General features: G+C 37.7%; 1 protein-coding gene across 7 annotated transcripts; it reads left to right on the top strand.

Moving 5' to 3' along the window:
• The first annotated feature begins 588 nt into the window (after positions 1 to 588).
• Positions 589 to 21,041, top strand: LOC126910639 (uncharacterized). Of its 7 annotated transcripts, XM_050693279.1 has the most exons (4): positions 2,140 to 2,394; positions 5,499 to 5,556; positions 15,988 to 17,698; positions 18,067 to 21,041. In XM_050693279.1, exons 3-4 carry the CDS (start codon positions 16,736 to 16,738, stop codon positions 18,070 to 18,072), a joined length of 969 nt encoding a protein of 322 aa, XP_050549236.1. In that variant the 5' UTR covers positions 2,140 to 2,394; positions 5,499 to 5,556; positions 15,988 to 16,735; the 3' UTR covers positions 18,073 to 21,041. The 7 variants fall into 7 exon arrangements, with proteins under 7 accessions (XP_050549233.1, XP_050549234.1, XP_050549231.1 ...); XM_050693276.1 differs by lacking the exon at positions 2,140 to 2,394 and adding an exon at positions 589 to 691 and having other exon boundaries at positions 15,988 to 21,041; XM_050693277.1 differs by lacking the exon at positions 2,140 to 2,394 and adding an exon at positions 592 to 691 and having other exon boundaries at positions 5,499 to 5,567; positions 15,988 to 21,041.
• Positions 21,042 to 25,767: the final 4,726 nt, after the last annotated feature.

Consider the following 25,767-nt stretch of genomic DNA (forward strand, 5'->3'; position numbering starts at 1 on the left):
ATTTTACGGACCGTCAGTCTTTGAAAGTCTGGCTGCACAGTTGGCATGATGGCTGGGTAACCGGCTGCCGCGCAACGTGTAGCGGGTTCGATTCTCGCACGGAGCAACTTTTTGTTTGATGCACAAATTGTTGCTTCAAGTGTGGGTGTCATGTACATGTGTAATAGTATGTTTGTAAACGCACCCACGATACAGGGCAAATTCCTAGTGTGCAAAAAAAAAGTTACAATTTGTTTGACATCAAATCGTACCCAACACTTCATCTACCACAGTTGCACGTGCAACCACTTTACCTACGAGGTAATCAATGACCCTAATTGACCATTGGACCTATTGTCACCAAGCAACAATCGAAAGACCTCACATTATTCAAAATTTATCACGGATTGTTTTTAATACAGCGTGACATCCTTGGCGCGCGACTGAAGGATTCAAACACTACGAATTAAACGCCAAACAAAAATAAACTTTGTAGTGAAGGAATTAAGGTTGAAAAGAGGTTGTAGGGTGACTATTAGGGTTGGTACTTTGTAGATAATAAATGAAGCTGTGTGATCGATAGTTGGCTGTGTGTCGATTCATAAATCAAGGGAACATGTCTGCTTGCTTGAAGCTGGTTGTGTTATTTATTGTTTTTATTATTTATTCAACATTTGCAATGATTGACGATTGTGACGACTATGGTGATGTTGTAAGTACTATTTCTTTTTATTTTCCTGAATTTTTAAGCATAGACTGGGTGTGAAATATTGTTATATAATATGTTATTGTTCTTATACATAAATGCGGAACTAACTTAACAATGGTCTAGTAAAGTTTATGCAAATTGTAACTATCCGTGTAAAGGCGGTCACTAGAGCATTCGTTTCATTTAGTAAAATTACAAAAACGTGAAAAACATAATAATAGTAATGTACTCAATATTATTATTTTTTTAGTTTTTGTGTAAAAAATAATCAAAGTTTTAATTTTTCTTGTGAACCGTCAACAAACCGTTTCTTGTAAACTTCAACCAAATACTTTATATAATAACTTTCGTGAAGCATGCTAAATTAATAATTATTGTATCGGCTTACACACGTAACTGATTGACAAGGAACTCGACTAGTTTCAAACCATGCTAGAGGCTCATATTCATGAGCAGCATTCCGCGACAATCGCCGCGTCGTGTCGCGAAATGCGGACACAATATTTTTATTCCTAAAATAAACAAAAGATGATCACCATAATCAATTTTCCATGCGTAATTTAACGGTCGAATTGTTTAAAAATCGAATAATATAAACTGTCAAACATGACAATACCAGCATGACTTCATTAATCTGATAACACAATAGCACTTTCACAATTGTTATAAAAACCCAATGAATATATTTTAGACCCGTATTTTACAAGATTATTCATGCGTCACTAACTAATGTCCAGTCTAACTTGACCCTTGTCCCTTCTACACTCGAACTAAAGTGGGAATTGAAAGGATATTTGTATAGATATTGAGAGGTCCAGTTAGTTTGGTTAGTATTTCGACATCCCACTTACCTTGTTGAGTTATTACGTGTATAAATCGTTAAATGGTCATAATTTAGATCATACTTAGATATTACCTTAATTACCAAGATATTTTATGATCTACTAGCTTCTGCCAGAGGCTTCGCCTGCGTCCCTGCGGGATAAAAAGCCTGTTGCATGCATGTTATTCCAGATCATAATCTACTCCTGTTGCAAATCTTATCCCAATCCCTTTAGTAATTTTGACGTGAAGGATTAACAAACATACCTGACCTGTATGTGGGTATGTCTGTGGGCGATTATCTCGCGTTTGGCTTAACCGCTTTTGATGCGGTTTTCAGCATAGTATTTTTCAGACTTAGGAAAAATGCGGTTAGTACGTTTGAGACGTGTTTTACGTACTCTCTGCGATTGCCTTTGAAGTCGATATTTTTAAACGTAGATTTATAAATCTTTTATTTTTCTAAAAAAACTCATAACAATACAATTCCCATTCTAAACCCTAAATAGGTCATAATAATAATATTATCATCAATTCACACAGGCTCCTATTATCCAATTACGCAATCACAACTGTCAATCTGACATAACAGAATTCTATTGCTAATACAATACGTAATAGTGGCGGTGCAGCTGAGCTAACTCGGTCACAATGGTCGAGGTCGGCGCCTGCGCACACAGGACCATTTTACATAATTTCATAGACACGATACCTCGTGACAATTTTTCTTTTAATTTTTTCCATTTATGATTTGACAGTTGTAGTGAGGGGACATGTGAGAAGTGTAAAAAATGTTTTTTAAAATTGATTTAGTTGTAGTGTTGTTATTTAGTTTTGTAATTGTGTTTGCCAGTGCGCAGGATTGTAAAGTTGGCGGGAAAAAGGTTCGGTGACTTTTCTTGTGCTAAGAATTTTAAATTTGATTTTTCTTTTCCTTTTTTTATTACAGATAGGTATAACAATTTTAAGTTCTTTTGTGCAATTATTTTTTACTAGATAATGACAAACTTCAGTATTTTTCTAATTCAATTCAATTAATTTAACGTGTCTGGACAGATATGAAACATTGTGATTAATACAAACCTATTTCTAAAAACACTCTAAAAACACTATCAACAGCCGGCAAGACAACTTGTATACAGAACCTTAAAAAACAAAGACAACAAAAAATTACCCAAAATTGTCCCAAAACAGTCTCGTTGTACGGCAAATTGGCCAATTATTGTACCAATTAACTAATGAGGGCAAATGGCTAATTCAATAGTAATTGCCTATTGGATTTCGATTAATCTTTATGTTATACACTTAAATGTTATCACATCGTATTATATTTTCTCGTAATTATAAAGTAACGTTATTAGATCCAAGTGCAGAACATAATAGTTGATTTAAATAAGTTTTACCATGAGTCTAAATGAGGTAATGTATATTAGAGACATAATAATTTGCCAAAATACATCAGTATATTCCAAAAAATATTGGAAAATCAAATATTTTTATCGTTTCGTACAAATATAGTTTTTTTATCTATACATATAATAAAATCGTAGAAAAGTGCTGTCTGTACATTGAAAATAAAAATAAAAAAAATAGCAGGGGTTATTGTTATGTCGATGTCGAACCCAAAAATGTAATTAACTTTTTTTTTGTCTGTTTGTCTGTTTGTCTGTTTGTCTGTTTGTCTGTTTGTCTGTTTGTCTGTTTGTCTGTTTGTCTGTTCGTCTGTGCGCGCTAATCTCAGAAACGGCTGATCCGAGTTGGATGCGGTTTTCACGAATATATTGTGGGATGCTTAAATTTACATTTAGTGTTTGTTTCATGTCAATCGGTTCATAAATAAAAGAGTTATGTCAAATTAAAGAATCACGTCGAACATTCTATGCTTATACCATTAATCTCCGCAACTATTTGACGGATTTGGTTGAAATTTGGTACAGATATAGTTTAGAACCTTAGAAAGGACATAGATATATTTTTATTTCAAAAATCAAAAAATAAAATAAAAATAAAATAAAATAAAAATAAAATAAAAATAAAATAAAAATAAAAATAAAAATAAAATAAAAATAAAATAAAAATAAAATAAAAATAAAATAAAAATAAAATAAAAATAAAATAAAAATAAAATAAAAATAAAATAAAAATAAAATAAAAATAAAACAAAAATAAAATAAAAATAAAATAAAAATAAAATAAAAATAAAATAAAAAAATAAAAATAAAATAAAATAAAAATAAAATAAAAAAATAAAATTAAAATAAAATAAAAATAAAATAAAAATAAAAATAAAAATAAAAATAAAAATAAAAATAAATATAAAATAAAATAAAAAAAAAATAAATAAAAATAAAAAAAATAAAATAAAAAAAATAAAAAAAATAAAATAAAAAAAATTAAATAAAAAATTAATTTATTCCGGACATACAGCGCCATCTATTTTTCAATTTCGTACTTATAGTACGGAATTGAACAATGTCGGGCTGTTTCTATACTCCGTAGATAGATGGCGTTGATCGCGCAATGGTGTAATTACAATTGTTCAGTTCATGTTATTGTTTTAATTCATTGGAAATTTGTTTTTACAAAATAGTAAAAAGCAATGAAAAATATAACATAATACAACTTTTAGTACAAAGAAAACGCTCTAACGGAGTATAGATAATTCTATGTCGATCGTTACACGACTTCGGTTCATGTTATTGTTTTAATTCACCGAAAAAAGTTAACAAATAGTAAAAAGGTATGAAAAAAATTATATCAATATAATTAAACTTTTAGTACAAAGAAAATGCCCGAACGGAGTATAAATAAATAATCCAAGTTGTCTTTATCCTCGATAGATGGCGTTGGGATCGAAATAGATTGCGCTATGGTTTTGTTACAATTATTTGGTTGGGTATCGGCCGAGCGCTTCGGTACTATCGTAGAAAAAGTGTATATCAGTCGTATGATTATTTGTCTGTAGTGGTCCTGCTGTTTCGTATATTCTAAATTGGTTTCGTTGTATTTGTCAATTAATAAGTTTATTTGTTGGGTTTTCCTGGTTTTCTGGTTAAACTTTTTAACGTAGGTTTAGTTTGATATCGATTATTAGTAGTTACTGTAGTTAGTTTTTTTAATAAAATTGTAAGTCTAATTTATAAATTAATTAGATTAGATTTAAGTCGTTTCTTTTAAATTATTTAGTTTAAGCTTGGTTATTATAGCATAAAGGATAGGTTCTAATATAATTTCTTTTTTAATTGTTATAAATTCGTAATTCGTAGCTTTCTTTAGTTTTAAGTTAGTTTTCATCTTAAGTTCGGAAAGATTATAATATTTCTTTAGTTAAAGTCCGTTTTTAAACTATTTTTTCAATGCCCTAAGTGAGTATACATCTATTAAAATCAAACGCAGAGCTCATTATGTTGATTTTTGAAGAGTTCCCTGGAATATCTTCCACATCTCATTTTTGAAAAGATCCCGCGAGATCGGGAACTATGTGGTTAATATATATATACATATATAGGGTAATTTTATATGTAAAGGTTTGTATATATATGTAGGACGACAGACGAGCTGACAATTAACCTGATCTTAAGCAATCGATATCGCCTATGGACATCTGCAATACCCATTGGTGTTCCAGGTGTTTATTACTCCTTTGAGTAACAAGTGCAGCATCCGCCTTTTACGGTTTGGGGGTTGGGGATGGTGGGACAGATTGAACCCTCGGAAGACTTATATGCACGCGAAACACAACGCTTGAGTTGTTTCACGCTATCCCATATTCGTGCAAAAAAACAGTTTAGATACCAATATGGCATATAATACCCATTATCACAATTTAAGTGTAAATTAAGATGTTTATCAACATCAATTATATAGAATAGAATAATAACCTTTATTGTACACCTTTAAATAAATTAAGCTTAGCATTCTAACATTGTATAGCATGATAGTGCACAAAGGCGGCCATAATTAATGCGACACAAACCATTGCTTGCAGTGCGCGGACCATGACCAATGCTGCGGCGGCTGCTGTTTCGACGGCGAGTGCATCGATAGTGAGTATCTTGTATGTCCATCTGTGTTTATGTGTTTATGTGATACTACCATTATAATGATAGCTGATAGTAGACAAGGTTAGAGGATTCATTGTGATAGTTACGGTAAACTAAAGTAAAATCTGATAGTGTTTGTTAGATGTATGAGATGTTTGTACCTCATGCTTGTAATATTTCTTTTAGTATTGTCTGTTTATTGTTTATTTATTATCACGTCTGGCCGGAGTCTGTCCGATACTCAGATACTCACCATCCGATAAGGGCGCTCCCACGAGAAGAATTGTTTCTCGTTGGATGATTTTCCCCCTCAAGAAAAGTATTGTCTGCTGTGTGGTTTAAGTGCATGATGATAAATAATTCAAATAAATAAATGCATTTCTATGACCAAAATATTGGATCGAATTTTCCTAATTGATATGCACACTGCAATTGAATATAGAGTGGAAAGCGGTATATAACATTTACAACATATTTAGCATATTAAAAGTAATTTAGAAACACTTTTACTTTCATGTTAATAATATGTTTATTTACATTTGTTCTCCACGGACTCTTGGTCCGTGCCCTTGTCATACAATTTGTTTTTCTTTTTACAATAAATCTTATCAATATGGTATCTACCTTACACACTACAATTAACCACAACTATTAAATTTTAACTACAAAAAAAAAACTTACGATTAACATATTTGTTTTTTTTTTATTAAACTAAATTAAATTTACCGGCGGCTCTGCCAAGTCAGTCCACCAGCGCGCTGGGAGAGCCGACCTGCCCCAGCAGAAGGCACTCGTTCACGAGTATGACGTGTGTGTCAGCAATTGGTCCGGTCAACCATTTTGTTGGGAACGGAACAACCCAACACACAGCGCCACCGACTGTAGGACATTTATGTGAGCGTGACGCCTCAACCCCTGTCGGGTGGGCTGACTTCCACAGAGCTTACAGAAGTCAAAGAGTTACCAATTATATAATTATATTCTTATTTACGTTTTCCGCATACACATTACCTCCCGCTATATAAATTTTTTTTTTTTAGTCTGAGGAACATTTCTCACCCAAAAGCGCCCCCACAACTGCCGCGTCTCTGTGTTTGATGGCCATTTTCAGGTTGTAGTCCATAATCCCATGGTCGCTCTCTTCAGCAGCCCTTCTGATCAATTTACTTATCGCGTCATCACAGTTGTCCGTGTAGTAGATGCAACTATGTGTGTGACGCGAAATTGCAACTACTGCATGTGGTACGCTGTCATGAATTTTCTGCCTCTTTGTTGCTGTGTTCACAACTACCACCTTCGCGGACGAAAGTCCCTGAGCCTCGTGTATAGTGAGGATGCGTGATCCCTCGCCCGACCCGTATCCCTGGTTCTTAAGGGATTCCTTTTCTGCCTGGGTGTGTACCAGGTATAAGGTGTCGGGGAGTGATTTTGGGATCATCGCTCCCGAGAATCTTTTTGTCTCGAGGGATCTCACGCCCGACCTGGACGAGTATATGCCACTGTAAACTGTGTTGAGAGCATAGGCCACGTCCATTGGATTCCTGTGGGTACACAGCAACTCCTGACTTATGGGTGTGATATGTGTAGGGCGGCCGTAGTGGAGAGGGAAGAGGTTGTCACGATCAATGAACGGGAGCTGATTTATGTCACCAATTAGCAGGACCTCCTTGGCTAAAGTTATTCGGGCGGCCATCACCACGGCTCCAAAGTGGTTCATAAGAGCCTCGTCTACCATTAGTCGAGTGCAGCTCTCTCGCCCCTTCAAGCCGTTTACTAAGATGGACGCCATTGTTCGAACCCTAGATTTGACTAGTAGTCCCCCAAATCGGCAAGATAGTTTGCCTCTGAGGTCATTTGCTGCTTCAGTTGTTGTGGTGACAATAAAATCTTTGTCCGCATCAAATTGATCCACTATCCAAGTCGTTTTACCGCATCCAGGGACCCCGTTCGTCCAGTGAAACCTCGGAGTGCACCAGCTCTCAAAGGTTATGCCGTCCGATCCGGATTCCGATGTGGATTTTGCCATTTCTAATATCCCATCATCTAGCATAATCCTGGTACACTTTGCAACCACCACTAGGGAATCGTTGGGGGGAGTTTTAAACTTCACTACTCCGCATCGATTTGATTCCTTCTCGTCCAGAGACACAAATCCTGCAGTGGCGTTGTAAGCTGCCATACTACGACTTATAGAGGTTCCTCTCAGCACTCTCGATGTATTATTGTCGTATATGACTGCTTCTGCTGCTTCGAGTCTATCGTCCAGTATCACCTCGTTACCCTGCAGATAGGTCTGCAGAATGGCTTCGCAATTCCGCAAGTTAACCTGCTTAGTTGCTTCTATTACTGCGACAAACTCGAGAAAAGCGTTTATGAGATGGTCTCTGGGAGTGGTGGCTTGTCGAAGCTTCGGTGGACAAACGTGGCCCATAGCTGCTCTTGTTGGGGATGACCTAGAATGAGCAGACTGTATTTGAGTGGGACAGCTCTCCGATCTTTGAGTGGACTTGGATGCATTTTTCCTGAAAGGTGACGCAATGAGTCCGGTTACTGAGCATATGGCTGTTGTTATTGCCCACATTCTACCTCGGGACGCTAGTTTTTTATTTTCCCTTTCGGTGGCCCGCTGTTGTTGTTGCAGAGCGCTCTGTTGCAAATATTGTAGCTGTAAACGCTCTGAGCCGCTTGGAGAATCCACCCTTGGCTGGCGCTGAACTGACCTCTTGAGGAAGCTCAAATCTTCCCCCCTGTCCTCGTACACGATGACCTCATGATGTTCCGAGGCCCTAATGCAGCCCATAAGGTCTGCCGTTTTCCCTTTCTCATAAGCCACCACTGCAGCGTCTACGCTAATTATTCTGGAATGTATGCCTTCTACGTCTCCCCACTCACCCACGCCTGACAGCACCCCACATGCTTGTGCAAAACCAGTTATAGAGTCGACGCTGGAAAACATTGCTATTGTTTTATTGCGTGTTCGCAACAATCGACAGCTTCGACCCAACAGTTCCATGTCTGGTAGTGCATCATAGACTTTGCGTCGCATGCTTGTTCTAGATGTGCTGCCATTGATCAGGGAGGCTAGGCCCGGTGAAATAGTGAGCCATTTGTTATTCCTTTTTTCGCAGAAGGCTATCCCTAGTCTTTCGCTGCTGGTGTTCATGAATAGGGCTACCCCTCGCAACCGTATTCCTTTGGTGCCGCGTTCTCCATGTAGGAGTATTTGCCTTTCATTGATTATGAGCGGCTCATTAGTACGAGGAGTCTCGGGTACTGCCGTGGCTGTTGTTGGTTGATTCTCCAAGGTGGCTATTTGGTGTCTATTATTTAATGTGCTGTTTCTTTCAGCCGCCCTGCTAAAGATAGTGTCTATGTAGCTCAGGAAGTGCGGTCTTTTGACTTTATCAGCTAGAATGGCACTCAGATTGGAGGTATCCAGATTTGTATCTATTTGAGCCTCTAAGCTGGATCTGGCGGCCAGAAAACGGGGACAGTCGAGAATAATGTGCCATACTGACTCACTGATGGTTAAGTCGCATTCGCAACCTGCATTTTCTTTTAATTTGAATCGATGCAGGTACAGGTGGCAACACTGGGGTAAACAGCTGATTTGTTTCTGTCCGTGTTTTTTTTTAACACATGTTTTTTTTAGTATAGTAATCTCTAAAACCATCTCAACACTGAGGAAATATAAAATATATAGTGTATACTAAGAAGATTTCCTATTTTTGAAGTAATTTTTGTGAAATTGGTGAAGTTGGAAAATTTACGGTTACCGGCGTAAGGAATTTGCTAAACTGTCATCTCAATATCAGGTAAAATATTGTATAATTTGAACGAAATAGGCTATTTTGCGTTATAATAATCGTATTTACAACGATATCACTAAATAAAACTCAAGTATAAGGCCTGATAAGTTAAAAATATTAGTAAACATAACCTCTTTGCGGTTGTTGACACAACTCCTTTGTTTGAAACTACTTAACTTTTCTAGCAGTTTTCTTAACTAAATCAACTTCAATTTTTCATATTATTAACATAACTTCCATCTTACTCTCCTTCTCTAACTTTCAATATGATTCTAACTCGCAAAGCCCATGCTCGCCAAGTCAAAACTCAACCTGGCTTTGAGCGAACTAAAGGCTTCAAAAGAGTTGTGTGATCAACTGCTGAAGGAAAGAGATGACAATGAGAAGGAATTTTTAGACGTTTTAAATAATAATAAGAAACTGAAATGTGAAATGGCTCAGTTACATACTCAACACACTGAAGCCATTGAGGCTCGGGATAGGCTCCAATTTGTTGTGGACGGATTCAGTCAGTGTAGCATTGAGTACGAACAAACATTACATAGTAAAGCTCTTCTAGAACATCAGCTACATGAGGCCAATAATCAAATTAGCCACCTTGAAATGATTAACCACAACATCACGGCCAGTCTGAATAACAGTCTCTTCAGCGAATTGGTGTCAGCCCGTGCTTCTCAATCACAACAAATAGACTTGAATCCATTGACTATAGATTTAACAGGTGAAAGTGATTCATGTCATTCTAAAAAAATCCTTGTTTTAGTAATAATAAACTAAAAAAATATATTAAGATCAATAAATTTATAACAAAAACCAACAGATTGATCAAAAGACAAAAGTTTTTTATAAAAAATGTTAAACTAAATAAAGAGCGTTTCCGGCTTCTAAACCAACTAAATATTTACTCTTCAAGATTAAATAAAAATAACAGGAAGTATGAAACTGACACCAACAACCTACAGTTAGAACTAGACCATTTAACTGCAAAGTTGCACACCATGACCAACAAATATAGTGCATCTGAAAAACAAATGAGAGAATACATGTTGGCGATGGATGAGTTAGTGCGGTCACAATCACAGGAGAACCAATGTGAGAAATGTGATTCCAGCAATGTACTGCCTGCTTGTACTTTGCCACCATGTGATACCACCTTGTCTCATGGTGCCAGTTTACTGCTTCCTAGTCAATGTAATAATAACTCTAGTAATAACAATAATGTTGTGATCTTCAGTGATGAGATTGGTAAAAACTTAGGTTCCTTATTGACAAGTGAATACCCTGGACAATCAATAATAAATCACTGTATGCCCGGCTGTACTTTTGGTAATATTTTGGAGAGAATTATTAATTATAATTTTAATCATGATGCTACCCTCATAATTATTTGTGCAAATAGAGGTAGTTTGAATAAAAATAATTTTCTTAAATATCATAGTTCACTTGTAGCACTTAAACTAAAGCAAATAATTTTGTTTACATTACCTTACAGCAATAGCTTGCCACAGGAAGAAAATAACCATAGATATAAATTAAATGTTGCAATGTGTAATTGCATAAATTATAATTTATGCAATTACACAAATGTACATATTATTGACACCAACAATTATGTTGGTAAACATGTATATTTGACGAAAGATAGGTACTATCTTTCCAGGTATTATTTAAGACAGATAGCTGTGTCGCTATCATATTTTATTAATATAACAGCCAAAAACTTGGCTAAACAGGTTGCTCCTATTGAGCAACATTCAAATATTGACATAGCTCAAAATAATTCTATTAGTATTGACATTCCCCATAATTTAAATTAAAAAATAAGACAAGAGAGTCCACCTCTTGCAAATATAACAGTAATGTTATCAATCTGGTTCACCAAAATATACAAGGTTTTTTGAGTAAGGAATTAGAAATAGAACTATTTTTAAATTGTAATAGTATTGATATTATGTGCATTACTGAGCATTGGTTGAAATCTCATCAACTAATGTTCAACTTTGGTAATCATCAGATTGGTAGCTCGTTCAGCAGGGAGAACGCTATACATGGTGGTTCACTAATTTTACTAAACAACAAACTTAAATTTAAAGAACGCAAGGATATAGTTAGTTACTCTGTTGAACGTACTGTTGAAATAGCCTGTGTGGAATTAGAGCGGTTTATTGTTTTAAGTGTGTATAGACCACCTACTGGTTTGTATGACTGTTTTGAAACAGTATTAGATGAAGTACTAAATAAACTCAGTAGTTCAAATAAATTCATCATTACTTGTGGCGATTTTAATGTAAATTTGTTAGAAAATTCTAGTTTAAGTACAAAAATTGTAAGTTTATTTGCCTCATTTAACCTCACGAACCTGTTTCTGGAGCCCACTAGGATAACTCCTACTAGTGCCACTTGCCTAGATAATATTTATACTGACATTGTACCAACTAATAAACAAATAATATCATTGCTTGATTCAGATCATTGTGGACAATTAATTTCAATAACAAATAAAGTAAATAAAGTGTCGAAACCACATATTATTGTTAACCCAAAGACTGAAAGACGCATTGAAACTTTCAAATCTAAACTCACTGACAAAATACCTTTATTATTAAGGAATAAAAATTCTAATAACTTGTGTGATGAATTTTTTAACATTTACCATACCGAGTTTAAGTCCACCTTCACACCTAAAACCATACCAGCTCATGGCAATGCGTCTTTCAATCAATGGGCAACTACTGGCATCTATAAGAGTAGGAAACGCCTATATGAACTTTATAACGAGAGAACATATATTAATACAACTGAATTTAGTGAATATGTAAAGAAATATTCTAAATTATTTAAAAAAGTTTGCTCAATTGCAAAATCGTTATACTTGAGCTCTAAAATAAAAAACAGTGACAATGTAATTAAAGCGACCTGGAGTATTATTAACAGTGAAACAGGGAGGTCTAAAGAGAAGAGTAGTGAATTTAGTCTTATAATTGATAATAATGTAATTAAATCGGATGCAGAAGTCGCAGCTGCATTTGAAAACTTCTTTTCGGACGTTCCTGTATCCACTACTAAGTCTTTGAACTCATCTCCCACAGTTGCAGAATCTTTACTAAAAGAAAATGTTGCAGCTTGCAATTTAGGCTTCTCTTTCGAACACATAGATTATACAGATATTGTCAAAACGTTCCATACCTTGAACAAGAAAAAGACTGCAGATCTGTGGGGTAATTCTGTGTACATTACCGGCTCTGTAATAGATATTGTAGCACCCGTATTAGCTCTAATCTTTAATAACTGTGTCGATCGTGGTGTGTTTCCTGATCTCATGAAGAATAGTAAAATAACTCCGTTATTTAAATCGGGTAGTACTTCTGACCCCACTAACTTTAGACCTATTTCAGTACTACCTACATTCAGTAAAATTTTTGAAAAAATTATTCTATATCAGTTGCAAAGATTCTTTAATAGAAATAAATTATTACATGGAAACCAGTTTGGTTTTACAAGGGGTCGTTCAACAACTGATGCCGGTGTTGAACTTCTTAATAACATTTATGATGCATGGGAGGACTCGGCCGACGCATTGGGTATTTTTTGTGACTTATCCAAGGCGTTCGATTGTGTCTCTCATGAAACACTGATCAGGAAGCTATCCCATTATGGAATACGGGGCAGCTCTCTGGATCTTCTTATTTCATACTTGAGTGATAGGATTCAGAGAGTCGACATTAACGGAAAAGTTTCCTCCGGGTCTATTGTTAGGATGGGTGTTCCGCAGGGGTCAATTCTCGGCCCGTTTCTCTTTCTTATTTATATTAATGATTTACCTTACCTTGTGAAGGATAACCATGGGATAGTACTGTTTGCTGATGATACATCTTTATTGTTTAAACTCAAACGTGGACAATTAGTCAGTGATCATGTAAATAGTGCTCTCTCAAAAATAGTACGCTGGTTTAGTGCCAATAATTTATTACTTAATGAATCAAAAACTAAATGCATTAAATTCACAACACCAAATGTTAGACATGTGAAAACCAGCGTGCTAATCAAGGGCGAGGAGTTGGACCCTGTAGATTCAACTGTCTTTTTAGGTATAACTCTGGACGCTAAGCTACAGTGGGCTCCACACGTAGATAAGTTGTCGAAAAGACTCAGCTCTGCAGCATATGCCGTTAAAAAAATTAGAAATTTGACCGATGTAAATACAGCGCGATTAGTATACTTTAGTTATTTTCATAGTATCATGTCATATGGTATCCTCCTGTGGGGAAATGCTGCTGACATTCAGTCTGTCTTTGTGCTGCAGAAAAGAGCCATTCGATCAATTTATAATCTTAGTCCGAGGCACTCTCTTAGGGAATTATTTAAAGAAATTAATATATTGACTGTTCCTTCTCAATACATTTATGAAAATGTAGTGTATGCTCACAAAAACATTAATTTATTCAAAAAGTATTGTGATATACATAATATAAACACTAGAAATAAAAACAAATATATTGTTCCCACTACTAGACTTAAGAAAATAAGTGGTTCGTTCAGATGTCAATGCATACGCTTTTACAATAAAATTCCCAGCGATATTCAAAGTTTGAGCCTGAATAAATTTAAAAATGTTATTAAAGAAAAACTGTATAGTAAAGCTTTTTATAAAATTAAAGACTACTTAGATGATAGTCAGGCTTGGGAGTGAGCCGCTATAATGTCCACACAGGTCATGTTGACATGTTTGTAACACAAGTTACATTTTTATACAATTTGACATGATATACATTAATATCATTCGATATTTTTTTGTTTTCACATATTATTTTTAAAATTGTTAGTTTGAGGACCGTGCGAGAGTTTGCCTAGTCATTTCACTTTTAGTTAATTATATTCTGACAGTGTGAGCATTTGTGTGGCCTACCCAAATGTTCTTTTGGTAGGTATTGTTCGTCGGATCATTCAGCAACAGCCGTCAGCTGAGCTCATTGTAAACTGACACATGCGTGCTGCCATCTGAACAGGTCCGCTCAAACTGCTGTGGTTCTTTCCTCAAAAGACCACTACAGAATAAACTTGCACGGTTCTCCGACATCTTTAATTGATTTTGTCTGGACTTTAAAAGAGACTATGACCTCTGAGTTTGTTTCGGCATTTCTTCTCAGAGTAGTCGGATAGGAAATGCCGGCCTCATCTAGCTATTTGAAATATTGACGTGTAAAAGTGTTATTTTATAATCTATTTACAGAAATAAATATCATTTATCATTTATCATTATTTATGTACTCAGCGATCCCTCCATGTCCAGTCAACGCTTGTACTTGGGCAGGTGTTAACTTTGTTGATCTCACTAAACGATATGCCTCATTGACATCCGGGAGAAACGTCTTAGTGACCTGCCCAGTAGTGGAGGTGGTATACCTGTCCTGCCACTTTCGGATGGTTTCCTCTCTGATTTTCTTTTTGACGTAGGACATGGGTACCATACAGTAGTCTGCCGTGGTGTTACTTTTCTTTTTGGCAGCAATTTTAGCTAATTCGTCTGCCCTCTCATTCCCGGCCGTTCCAACATGGGCCCTCAGCCAGTAGAACCGGATTTCTCTTCCCTGTTCCTCCACGGTCTCCACACACTGCTTTATTTCTTTGGCCAAACGATGGGTAACTTTGGGGTTCTTCAAGATGTCGAGTGATGACCTAGAGTCACTCATGATGTTTACTCTAGTTGCTCTGCTGTCAAGAACCATTTTGGCAGCTCTGTTCAAAGCGTATAGTTCAGATTGGAAAACCGTGCAGGAAGGGTCCAGACTAAAAGTGGAGAACACCGACTCACGACCCTCCTCCCACCAAGTCAAGGCAGAACCGACGCCTCCCTCGATTCTGCTTCCATCTGTGTATATCTGAGGGCCGGTAATTCTCCTCAAAAAATCTTAACACATTCTAACAGACAACAGGAAAATCTAACAAAATTAACATTCAACATCCATTGTTACATAAGTATGTATATAATACATTTGTATGTATGTATGTATTATTCACACAATGTATGATACGTGATGGATGCATGACTGACATGCTGACGGTCCGTCACTCACGTTGAGTAACTTCATTATCCAGGCATTACATTAGGCAGCTCATTAAAACCTAAAATTAGTTATAGTCGTAGTCGCCTATTTAGCTATGGTTTATAATAGGGATGATGACGGGGTATGAACATTAAAAATCTATTTAGTCCGTCAGTTAGGTAATGAAAACATATCAGACACATATTTTTTTTTTCATTTTGTCATATAAGATAATAATACTTTTTATATTAAATAAGCTAGTAAACGAGCAGACGTATCACCTGATGGTAAGCAATCGCCGCCGCCTATGGACTCTTGAAACACCAGAGGCGTTACAAGTGCGTTGCCGGTCTTTTGGGGGTTAAGAATTTAAGGGTTGTTGGGGAATCGGGGATTGGGAAGATTGGGAAGGGGGGAATTGGGCTTCCGGTAACCTCACTTACACAACGAAACACAACGCAAGCGTTGTTTCACGTCGGTTTTCTGTGAGGCCGTGGTATCACTCCGGTCGAGCCGGCCCATTCGTGCCGAAGCATGGCTCTCCCACACACAATTCTTATGTATTGTTTTTCCTTTTCCAGCCTACCGGTCCTGTTACGCATCCCTAGATGTCTGTGATGACCACATCTGCCTTGGAGAAGAAGAGTGCATAGTATACATACCGCCTGAGTGTCCGGGATGCGAACCTTTGCCAATATGTCGACTGCCGAACGTATAATCCTTGGATACAGTGACCAAATGAATACAGCGAATCCAAGCCAAAGTCTGTACATTAGAACGACAAGCTATATTCAATCGAATTGTTTCTAACTTAGAGTCCAAATTAATTTAAATTAATCAGCTAGTATATCGAAATTAAATTATTTACTACTTGTAATGTAATCAATCAATACCAGGTATGAAACAACTGAATTCAGTAAATAAATTGAAATTGTTATTTATTACTATTTAACGAACTGTAATTTGATCTCACGAAATAATAATTAACGAAATTCATGAATTAATAATAAAAATGTAAACATTGAGCTTGTTATTTGTACTTTCGTGTGTTATTTAAATATTTTTAGTTGAATAATTTACATTTAAGGTTTTATATGTATGAAAAGACCTAACTTATTACCATAACTGTAGTGTAAGCGCATAATCTGTGTACAACATCAGTTGTCAACGTCAGTTGTCAACGTCAATTGTCAATGGCAGTTTGAATTATACCGAGCTACAAATGGGCTGTGTGTTTTATTGTGAGCTTCCCCAGTACTAAATACTATAGTGGCGACGAGGACAATTAGTTACGGTTTTGCGTGCGCATTCAATCTACAGTGTGTCACAATGTCGATTGGTAAAATCAAAGAGTTCGACATGCGGTCGGGGTTATGGACGTCTTATATGGACAGACTTGAGATGTACTTCAAGGTGAACAAGGTCACGGACGAAATGAAGTTACCGACGATGATTGCTAGTATGGGGGATGAAGCTTACGAGTTGCTGGTTAATCTCGCTAGTCCAAACAAGCCTTCGGAATTATCTTTCGTACAAGCTGGTGATTTGATGCAACAACACTTACAACCGCCGCCATCTTCGTTAGCGGAAAGATACCGATTTCGACAGAAACGGCAAGGTGCTACGGAGGATGTGGCCACATACGTAGCGGAACTGAAGAAATTGTCGCGGAATTGTAAGTTCAACACCAATTTGAACGAAAACTTACGCGACCAATTTATCTGCGGGCTGCGCAGTGACGTCATTCGGCAGCGGTTATTCGCTGAAAATGACACCATAAATTTTGCGGAGGCGGTCAAGTTGGCGTGTTCGTTAGAAGCAGCGGAGAGGGACGCAGCTGTGGTTGAGGGGAAAGGAGCATCAGAGGCGAGGAGTACGTGCTCGGTCCATGCGCTAGAAAAGTGCGCGGGGCGTGTCGGACAAGGACGCGGGCGCAGAGTTGGCGGAGCGGGACCGGTAGCACCGACAGCTAGAGACCGCACGCGGCCGGTCAATGTCAGGATGACGGGCTCAGCCGGGTCGGTGAACGCAGGCTGCGCAGCATGCGGGGCGGCGAATCACGATTTTGACAGGTGCCGTTATCGGAACTTTGTGTGCAGCAAATGTCAAAATGTGGGTCACTTGCGGCGGGTGTGTCCTGAGTGGAAAGGTCGAAGGTCGCAGGGAAACAATGACGGTCAAGAAAAAGCGATTAGGCGCGGATTTCATTTCGGAGATCTCGACTACGGGACCAGTGATGAAGAAGGGGTTATCGAAGATCTAAATCTCATGGCATTAAATAATTATAAGGCGGTGAGTTTACCCATTCTTATAGATAACATTCCAATTGTAATGGAGATAGACACTGGCACAGCCATTTCGTGTATAAATAAAAATGTATATGATTTGTATTTTGACCATTTGCCTATTAAAAATGATAATACTATCCTAAAATTTTATGATGGCTCGAAAATAAAGCCCTTGGGTATAATTAAACCGTCAGTGTGTTATGATGCCATAGAAAAACAATTAGAATTATTTGTCATTGAGAATGGTACCACATCTTTGATTGGGAGACAGTGGTTGGCAGAATTACAAATAGATATTCCAAAGTTTCAGTGTAATTTTATCAGGAAGGATGACAAACAAATTGATATTGTGTTGTGTAAATTACTTGACAGGTATAAAGAACTGTTCAGTGGAGGGCTGGGACGGTACAGGGGGGCAAGGCAACATTGCGGGTGCGTGAGGGCGCGGAACCCGTATTTCACCGAGCACGGCCCCTGCCGTATGCACTCCGTGAGCGCGTCGACGCTGAGCTCGATGCGATGCTGCGCGCCGGCGTCATCGAGCCGGTGGACTGCTCGGACTGGGCTTCTCCACTGGTGCCTGTTAATAAGGCTGACGGTACGTTACGTATTTGTGCGGACTACAAGTCTACTTTAAACCCCGTTTTGCTGGTCGATCGTTACCCACTTCCTAGAATTGATGATATTTTGGTAGGGTTAAATGGAGCTCAATATTTAAGCAAAATAGATTTATCTAATGCTTACAATCAGATTGTGTTGGATGATTCCAAAAAGTTTACTGTCATTAACACACACCGAGGGTTATTTCGATACAATAGGTTAGTATATGGCTTAGCATCTAGCGTAGGAATTTTCCAACGCATTATGACAAATTTATTACAGGGCATTCCGCATGTGCAAGGGTTTCTTGATGACATCATCATAGGAGGTCAGACTAGAACGGAGCATTTACAGGCCCTTGAGGCTGTTTTGAAGCGTTTAGCTGACAACGGATTAAAGTTAAGGAAGGATAAATGTGTTTTCTTGGTAGACAATGTTAAATATTTGGGGTATGTGATATCAAAAGATGGAATTAAAGCGGATACTTCTAAGATTGATGCTATTCTTAAGATTGAAGCTCCTACCAATGTAACAGAATTACGTTCGTTCCTAGGTATGATTAACTTTTACGCAAGATTTACTAGAAATCTTAGTTCCTTACTAGCTCCTTTGCATAGTTTACTGCGGAAGGAGATTCCATGGAAATGGGACAGTGAGTGCGAGCGCGCATTCGGAGAAGTCAAAAGAGCGTTAGTCAGTAGCGAGGTGTTAGCTCACTACGATCCTAGGAAACCGGTTATCGTGACGTGTGATGCGAGCGCGCGGGGTATTGGAGGGGTATTGGCGCAGCGCGGGGTGCGGGGCGAGCGCCCAGTGGCGTATGCGTCGCGTGCCCTCACTGCTGCGGAGAAAAATTATTCTCAAATACACCGCGAAGCTTTAGCTATTATTTTCTGTGTAAAGAAATTCCATCAATATTTATACGGACGAAAATTTACATTACGCACTGACCATAAACCGTTGGTTTCTATCTTTGGCCCTAATGCCGGAATACCGACTATGACCGCGAGTAGGATGCAGAGGTGGGCCGTCATTTTGTCTGCTTATGACTACGATATAGAATACATTAAAACTAACGAAAACTGTGCGGACGGCCTATCGCGGTTGCCGATCAATACTACTAAACAAGAAAGTGACGTAATTCCGGAACAGACATATTTACACTTTGCACAAGAAGCGTTATTATTGGATAATAAACAAATAAAAACATTTACATTGAAGGATGCCATTCTGAGTAGGGTTTTATCGTTTATACGGGACGGTTGGCCCGAAGTGTGTAGTATAGTAGGTATGCAACCTTATTTTAATAGGAAGTCGGAATTATACGAGGAATTAGGATGTGTTATGTGGGGGCATAGGGTTGTAATTCCTGATGGTTGCCGAGATAAAGTGTTAAAATTAATACATGAGCCGCACATGGGGATAGTTAAATCCAAAGCCATAGCACGTAGCTACGTGTGGTGGCCCGGCATCGACGAGGCGGTGGAGCGCGAGTGCCGCGCGTGCGCCACCTGTGCCCAGCATGCGGACGCGCCCCCAGCGCATCCCCACGGCTCTGGCCCTGGCCTCACCGCCCATGGACTAGGCTCCATTTAGATTTTATGGGCCCCATCGGAGGTAGATTGTATTTGGTCGTAGTAGACTCCATGTCAAAATGGCTAGAAGTTTTTTTGGTTCCTAATACGTCAGCTCGAAGTACTATTTCTAAGCTTAGTGAACTATGGAGTAGGTTTGGCGTTCCTAGGCAGATAGTGACAGATAACGGTCCACCATTTACAAGTAGTGAATTTGCCACCTCTTTACAGGGTGACGGGGTGGAACACGTATTTACAGCCCCTTATCATCCCGCGTCAAATGGGGCGGCGGAGAACGCAGTCAGGACCCTAAAGAAGGTTATTAAAAAGGCTATAGCTGAGAACAAAAATATAGAATTGACCTTGAATAATTTCTTACTGCATTACCGTAATACCGAACATTGTTCCACGGGAGAAAGTCCGGCGATATTACTGATGGGCAGACGTTTAAGGACTAGGTTAGACGCGTTGAAACCAGATAGGGAAGGCAAGGTTCGTGAGTCGCAGCAGCGGCAGGTTAGAGGTAAAGGTGGGGAGAGTAGAGAAGTAGGAGTAGGTGACGATGTTTGGTACCGTCAGTATCTAAAGGCAGAAAAATGGCAACCAGGATCTGTGATTAAGTCAACAGGAACTAATGATTATAAAATTCTTGACGATAAGGGTAACGTTCACCATAGACATCTCGACCAGCTAAAGCGTAGAACGAGGAGTTCGCTTGTAGTCCCCACAGGTACGAGACCGTCTTCCGTGGACCCTCAGACTTTGGAGCCTGATATCCAGGCGGAGATCCCATCTGAGCGGACCGTAGTTCGAGGCGAGCAGCTGGGTGAGCCCGGGGGTAAGATAGGTACCAATACAGAGTCCGTTGAGGATTTAGGCATGCCAAACAGTGAGGACTTTACCACGCCTCCTACCACCCCAGTACCGACCCAGCCACGTCCCGTTCGGAGTTGTCGAGTGGGTAAAACCATAAACTATAAGTATTCTTAAGTTAATCATAATTTGTTAGATATTAAGTAGGTAATAAGTTAGAGAGGGGTAATTGTTGTAATTCTTAATTAAGTGGGGAGGGATGTAGTGTAAGCGCATAATCTGTGTACAACATCAGTTGTCAACGTCAGTTGTCAACGTCAATTGTCAATGGCAGTTTGAATTATACCGAGCTACAAATGGGCTGTGTGTTTTATTGTGAGCTTCCCCAGTACTAAATACTATACACTGGTCCAGCTGCCCATTATAATATGTTGTCCTGTATACATATTACATGAGTATAAACACCCACACATTAAACCAATTTCCAAACTTTTTCTAACCCACGAGACGATAGAAGCACCATATTTTAACCCACATTAACAGCCTATAAGTGGCCACTGCTGACCGGAGGCCTTTTCTCGCATAGAGAAGGCTTGAGCTTTAATCACCCTGCTTGGTCAACGCGAGCTAGCCATTTCAAACTTATAATTAAAAATTATAAGCCCAGGTTTCCTTCACCGTTTGTCAGTGGTGTCTAAATAATCTTAGAAAGTACATATAACTCGGAAAATGTTACATTGGTACTTACCGTTGGTAGGTTTCGAATCTGCACTCTCATGCATGAAAAGCGGACGTCTTAAACCTCCGGGCCACCACGACATTATTTATATTTTAACCCACACTACATTAAACTTGAAATAAACGGTAAAAAGATTACTCACTTCGTCTACGGGCCAGTCTTCCTCAATGTAAATTCAATGAAATAGGGACTTGAGACTATTCAGCGCCATGAATCAGAGTAAACACTGCCACTCACTCTCACGTATCGAGAAATCGTATTAAAAGTATTCTAATACTCATTCGATACTGGCCATTGCGGGGAACTAATGTATCGATATATACAATAAAAGCATTATTTTATTACAATGGTTTAATTTTACACACGACGCAGCGATTGTCGCGGAATGCTGCTCATGAATATAAGCCTCTAGCATGGCTTGCAACTAGTCGAGTTCCTCGTCAAACAGTTACGTGAGTACACCGATAACATAATAATTAATTTAGAATATTTTATGAAAGACCAAATTCAGAAAAAAAATGCATCGCCCAAAACTTCGATCCATGTATATCTCTGAATCAATTATTGCTTACGACGAATGCTGCAAAGAAATGAAGAAAAATATAATATACTTCAACTCTGTGATTGCAAAGATATTAAAATTTTAACAGTAAAATCGAGATATTTAAATATTGACAACAAACAGAATTTCATTGACAGTACCGTCGATACAATCTGCAGTGTAATGGAAAGGTTCGTTAGTTGAATGGAATTGAAATTAACTGTTTAATATACTTATACTGTGGATACGTAAGTGATGTACTAATATGAAACCATTTTTACCTGGCACTGCTGTTATTGATATCAACAAATTTGGTTTTATTGAATGAAAAGTTTTTTTTTGTAACCATTACCTCCCTAATTAAGCAACAAGCGGGTTCGATTCCCGCACGGAGCAACTCTGTGTGTGATCCACAAATTGTGGTTTCGGGTGTGGGTGAACATTTATTTGTAAACTTACCCACAGGAGGTGTGTGACCTAGTGTGAGGTAACGTTTTAAAAAAACAATAATCTAATCTTCTATTTCTATAGCTTATCAAGTGATAACAAAGGTCCAAGTACAAATTTTCAACACAATTAAATTGAAAAGAAAAACCAAATTAAACTACTAAATGACTAGTTCAATTAAAAATTATTGACGGAAAGTATAGTTGGTAGGCCGTGGATTAGTTTGTCTATTTAAATAAAAAAATAACAGAAAATATCGATATACCGACTGCAGCACATCACTAGCGCGTTCGTTTCAATCTAGCATGATAGGCGGAAGACGTGTGGATGGTGCAGAAAATTACTTTATAGGTACAGAAATGTACTCTCTTGAGGAAGAACAAAACTTTAGGAAATCCAACTGGAAAATAATAGATTTAAACATCTGCTTTTCCAAGATAAAGATAGGAAGATCTCTCGTTTCGGAGAACGAGGGTAAAAAGATATTGAATTTTACTTTTACTCTAGTTGTTTTAAACTTCCAATGAATTGAATAGTACGTTCTTGTTTTTTTTATTCGAAAACTTTATAAATGTGTTCTTAGCTGCTTCATTAAGAACTAAATGTAGTAGCTTGCCAACTACATGCGTTGCTACATCGGACTGATCGTAAACATCGTGTATAGCTTGTAGACTTGTTATGTTATGTTTTGATACAATATGTGACATAATCTTTTTTTAGGGGGAAATTATTCAATGACTTCGAGAGGAAGTGTCAGACTCTTACTAACATAAAACCACTCCGTTCCTACTTCTACTTTTCTCTCTGATTCTGGTCGGGTGGTAAACTATCCTTGCCCGGACTCGGAGATAAATAGCAGTTAAATCACTAAAAATTTAGGGGATGCTGCGGCTTGGTTCATTATAGGTATAGCTCGTTGCAGTCTTTGCATAAACCTGGGTCCGTTAAAATTAATAACTAAATTAAACATCGATCCACAAAAAAATGTCCTACTTTATATAATTTTTGTCTTAAAACCTACAGTAGTAATAAATAATAATTATTATAATTGCTTGTAAACACTAATCATCAATGTTTACACAAAACAGAATTACCGAAATAGCTGGCTCGGAAGGATTATTACGTTTACGATGGTAAGGGTCTAATTATTATCAAATCGCTTCCTCGATTTTATGTGCCATTTGCTGTAATAGACCAATTAACTGATCCTAAACCTTAATAAATAATGCTGGCGATACTCTCATTACATAATGGTGACTTACCAGGCGTGTGCAATTATACAAGTCCACCTTATAAACAAAATTGACATACATACATGTCCACCATAGGGGGTAGCCAGAGACAATGGATCGCCAATTGCTATGATTCTTATACACCTTTTTTGCTTCATCAACACTCATCATGCAAGCATGCATGCAATTCATGCAAGCACGTCGGTTAAAGGTACTTTTAATTCAAACAAAATTGAATTCGCAATGAATAGGGACCATTTTAATATGTTTCATTTCACAAATAATCACAAAAAACATATTGTCCAAATAAAGGACTCGATGTCCAGAAACTGCAGAGTAAACTCTATGTAAGTTTAACATAGATATGCGAGCCGTACAGCCAATAACTTAAGCCAAGTTTTATCAGTTTCAAAGTGAAGCACATACTTTATGCGAACGAGGTCAACAAAACAGCCAAGAGGTTAAAATTCTCAATAAATTGTACCGATAAACCTCACCCAAGAGCATTTAGATCTGGAATAACTCCAAAAACGTGTCTTCGTGCAAACTGGGACGGATCCAGGAAACGGACGGAGAGCGGCTTGCTCGACAAATAAGTTAATGTATAGTGTACATAGTTGAGTTCATTACGGCTGTGGGAAGTTGCACAGTCTGGAAGCTGTAGTATTCATTTCTGTAGACAAATAGAATTTGAATGGTACTCGTACGAGCGAATCGAAAAGTGAATTGTATAGAATCGACACTGACATTCAATAAGAATAGTATGTCAAAGCCATGCAGTACCGCCGTACTCAGAGTCATTTAATGATTACTTAGCTCTTAGTACTTAGAAATTGTTTTCGATACGAAGTCGTTACCAAGAAATGCTAAAGCATTTCTTTTTAAGTAATCATTTGATGTCTCTGAGTGCGGTAGTAAATTGTTGTTGTTTGAAGACTGGCGTTTTTATTCATTTGTTTGACTTCAACACTCGTTTGTGACAAGTGGGATATTATTGTTAATACAGATAGGAAGGTAATTATGTGTGACTTCTTCAGAAATTAAAAGACGTGACGCCAAGTTATGTATGTCTCATTTATACCTACTGAGTTTCTTCCAAACAAACTAGGGGTCAGCACTAATTAACTTTAGCATAATGATGTTCAAGTCATTTGTTAAACGTCAGTATTGTACCATCTGCTCTCTAGGAAATAAATCATTAGGGGTGATAGCAGTTTTTGACTCTTAATGAAGCACTAGTTTTGCCACCTAGTGCACATGCTACATGTAAGTAACGTAAGTATGGTGCTTTAGAAGCATCAAAGCATTACATTTTACTTAAACCTATATATCTAGTATTAGTGGAAACAGTTACTAAGTTTCACAGCTTAGTTATTACATCTTTGTAGCATAACTACATAGCACATCTCTGGCGGAAAAGCACCCTAAGACTTATGCAAGTATTTCAAGGTCAAAAACTAAATTACTTCTTGGTCCATACATAAAAGACAGTGACGTGATCCAAAGGACGTCGGTAGCCCTAATATAGCCCCTGTCCTTCCGTGACAAACTACCGAATTGATTACGTTATCAAGGACAAATTAGATAATTACTCACCCAACTATAGGCTACTGCAAACTGGTAGAAACGGGCACGCTTTCAAACCAATCCAAAATTAAGTTGATGCTGTGATTTGGTTTAAACAACAACAACGTCACGTCTTTTATCCCTGAGAGGGTAGGCAGAGGTGCACATGCACATTACGGTACTTAATGCCACTGTACAATGTGCATCCACTTTTCACTATTTATGTTATAAGTACCATGTAATAGGGGGTGAGCCTATTGTCATGTACTGGGCACAATTCCAGACCCCGTGCTACTACCGAAAAAATTTTGAAACACAGAAAAACGCTTTAAAATTAGATCTGTCTAGTACCAAAAGTAATTGAAATGCCTAATTCTATTATCCAGAGTACAGCAAGAAACAGAAACAAACACGTTTTCCCACTTATATCCTACGTAATATTCATTTCTACGAATACAAAACAAGACTTGTCTCCCAAAAATAAATATAAGACATTTGATAAATAATTTAAAACTATATCTTTTAGCGTGTTCCTCTACCTACACATCGAATTCACAGCAC

Source organism: Spodoptera frugiperda, chromosome 4, assembly GCF_023101765.2.
Source record: "Spodoptera frugiperda isolate SF20-4 chromosome 4, AGI-APGP_CSIRO_Sfru_2.0, whole genome shotgun sequence".
Taxonomy (NCBI): domain Eukaryota; kingdom Metazoa; phylum Arthropoda; class Insecta; order Lepidoptera; family Noctuidae; genus Spodoptera; species Spodoptera frugiperda.

What these genes read in the sequence shown, in the direction of transcription:
- LOC126910639 (XM_050693276.1), top strand. Translation starts at nt 16,736, where the DNA reads ATGTCGATTGGTAAAATCAAAGAGTTCGACATGCGGTCGGGGTTATGG.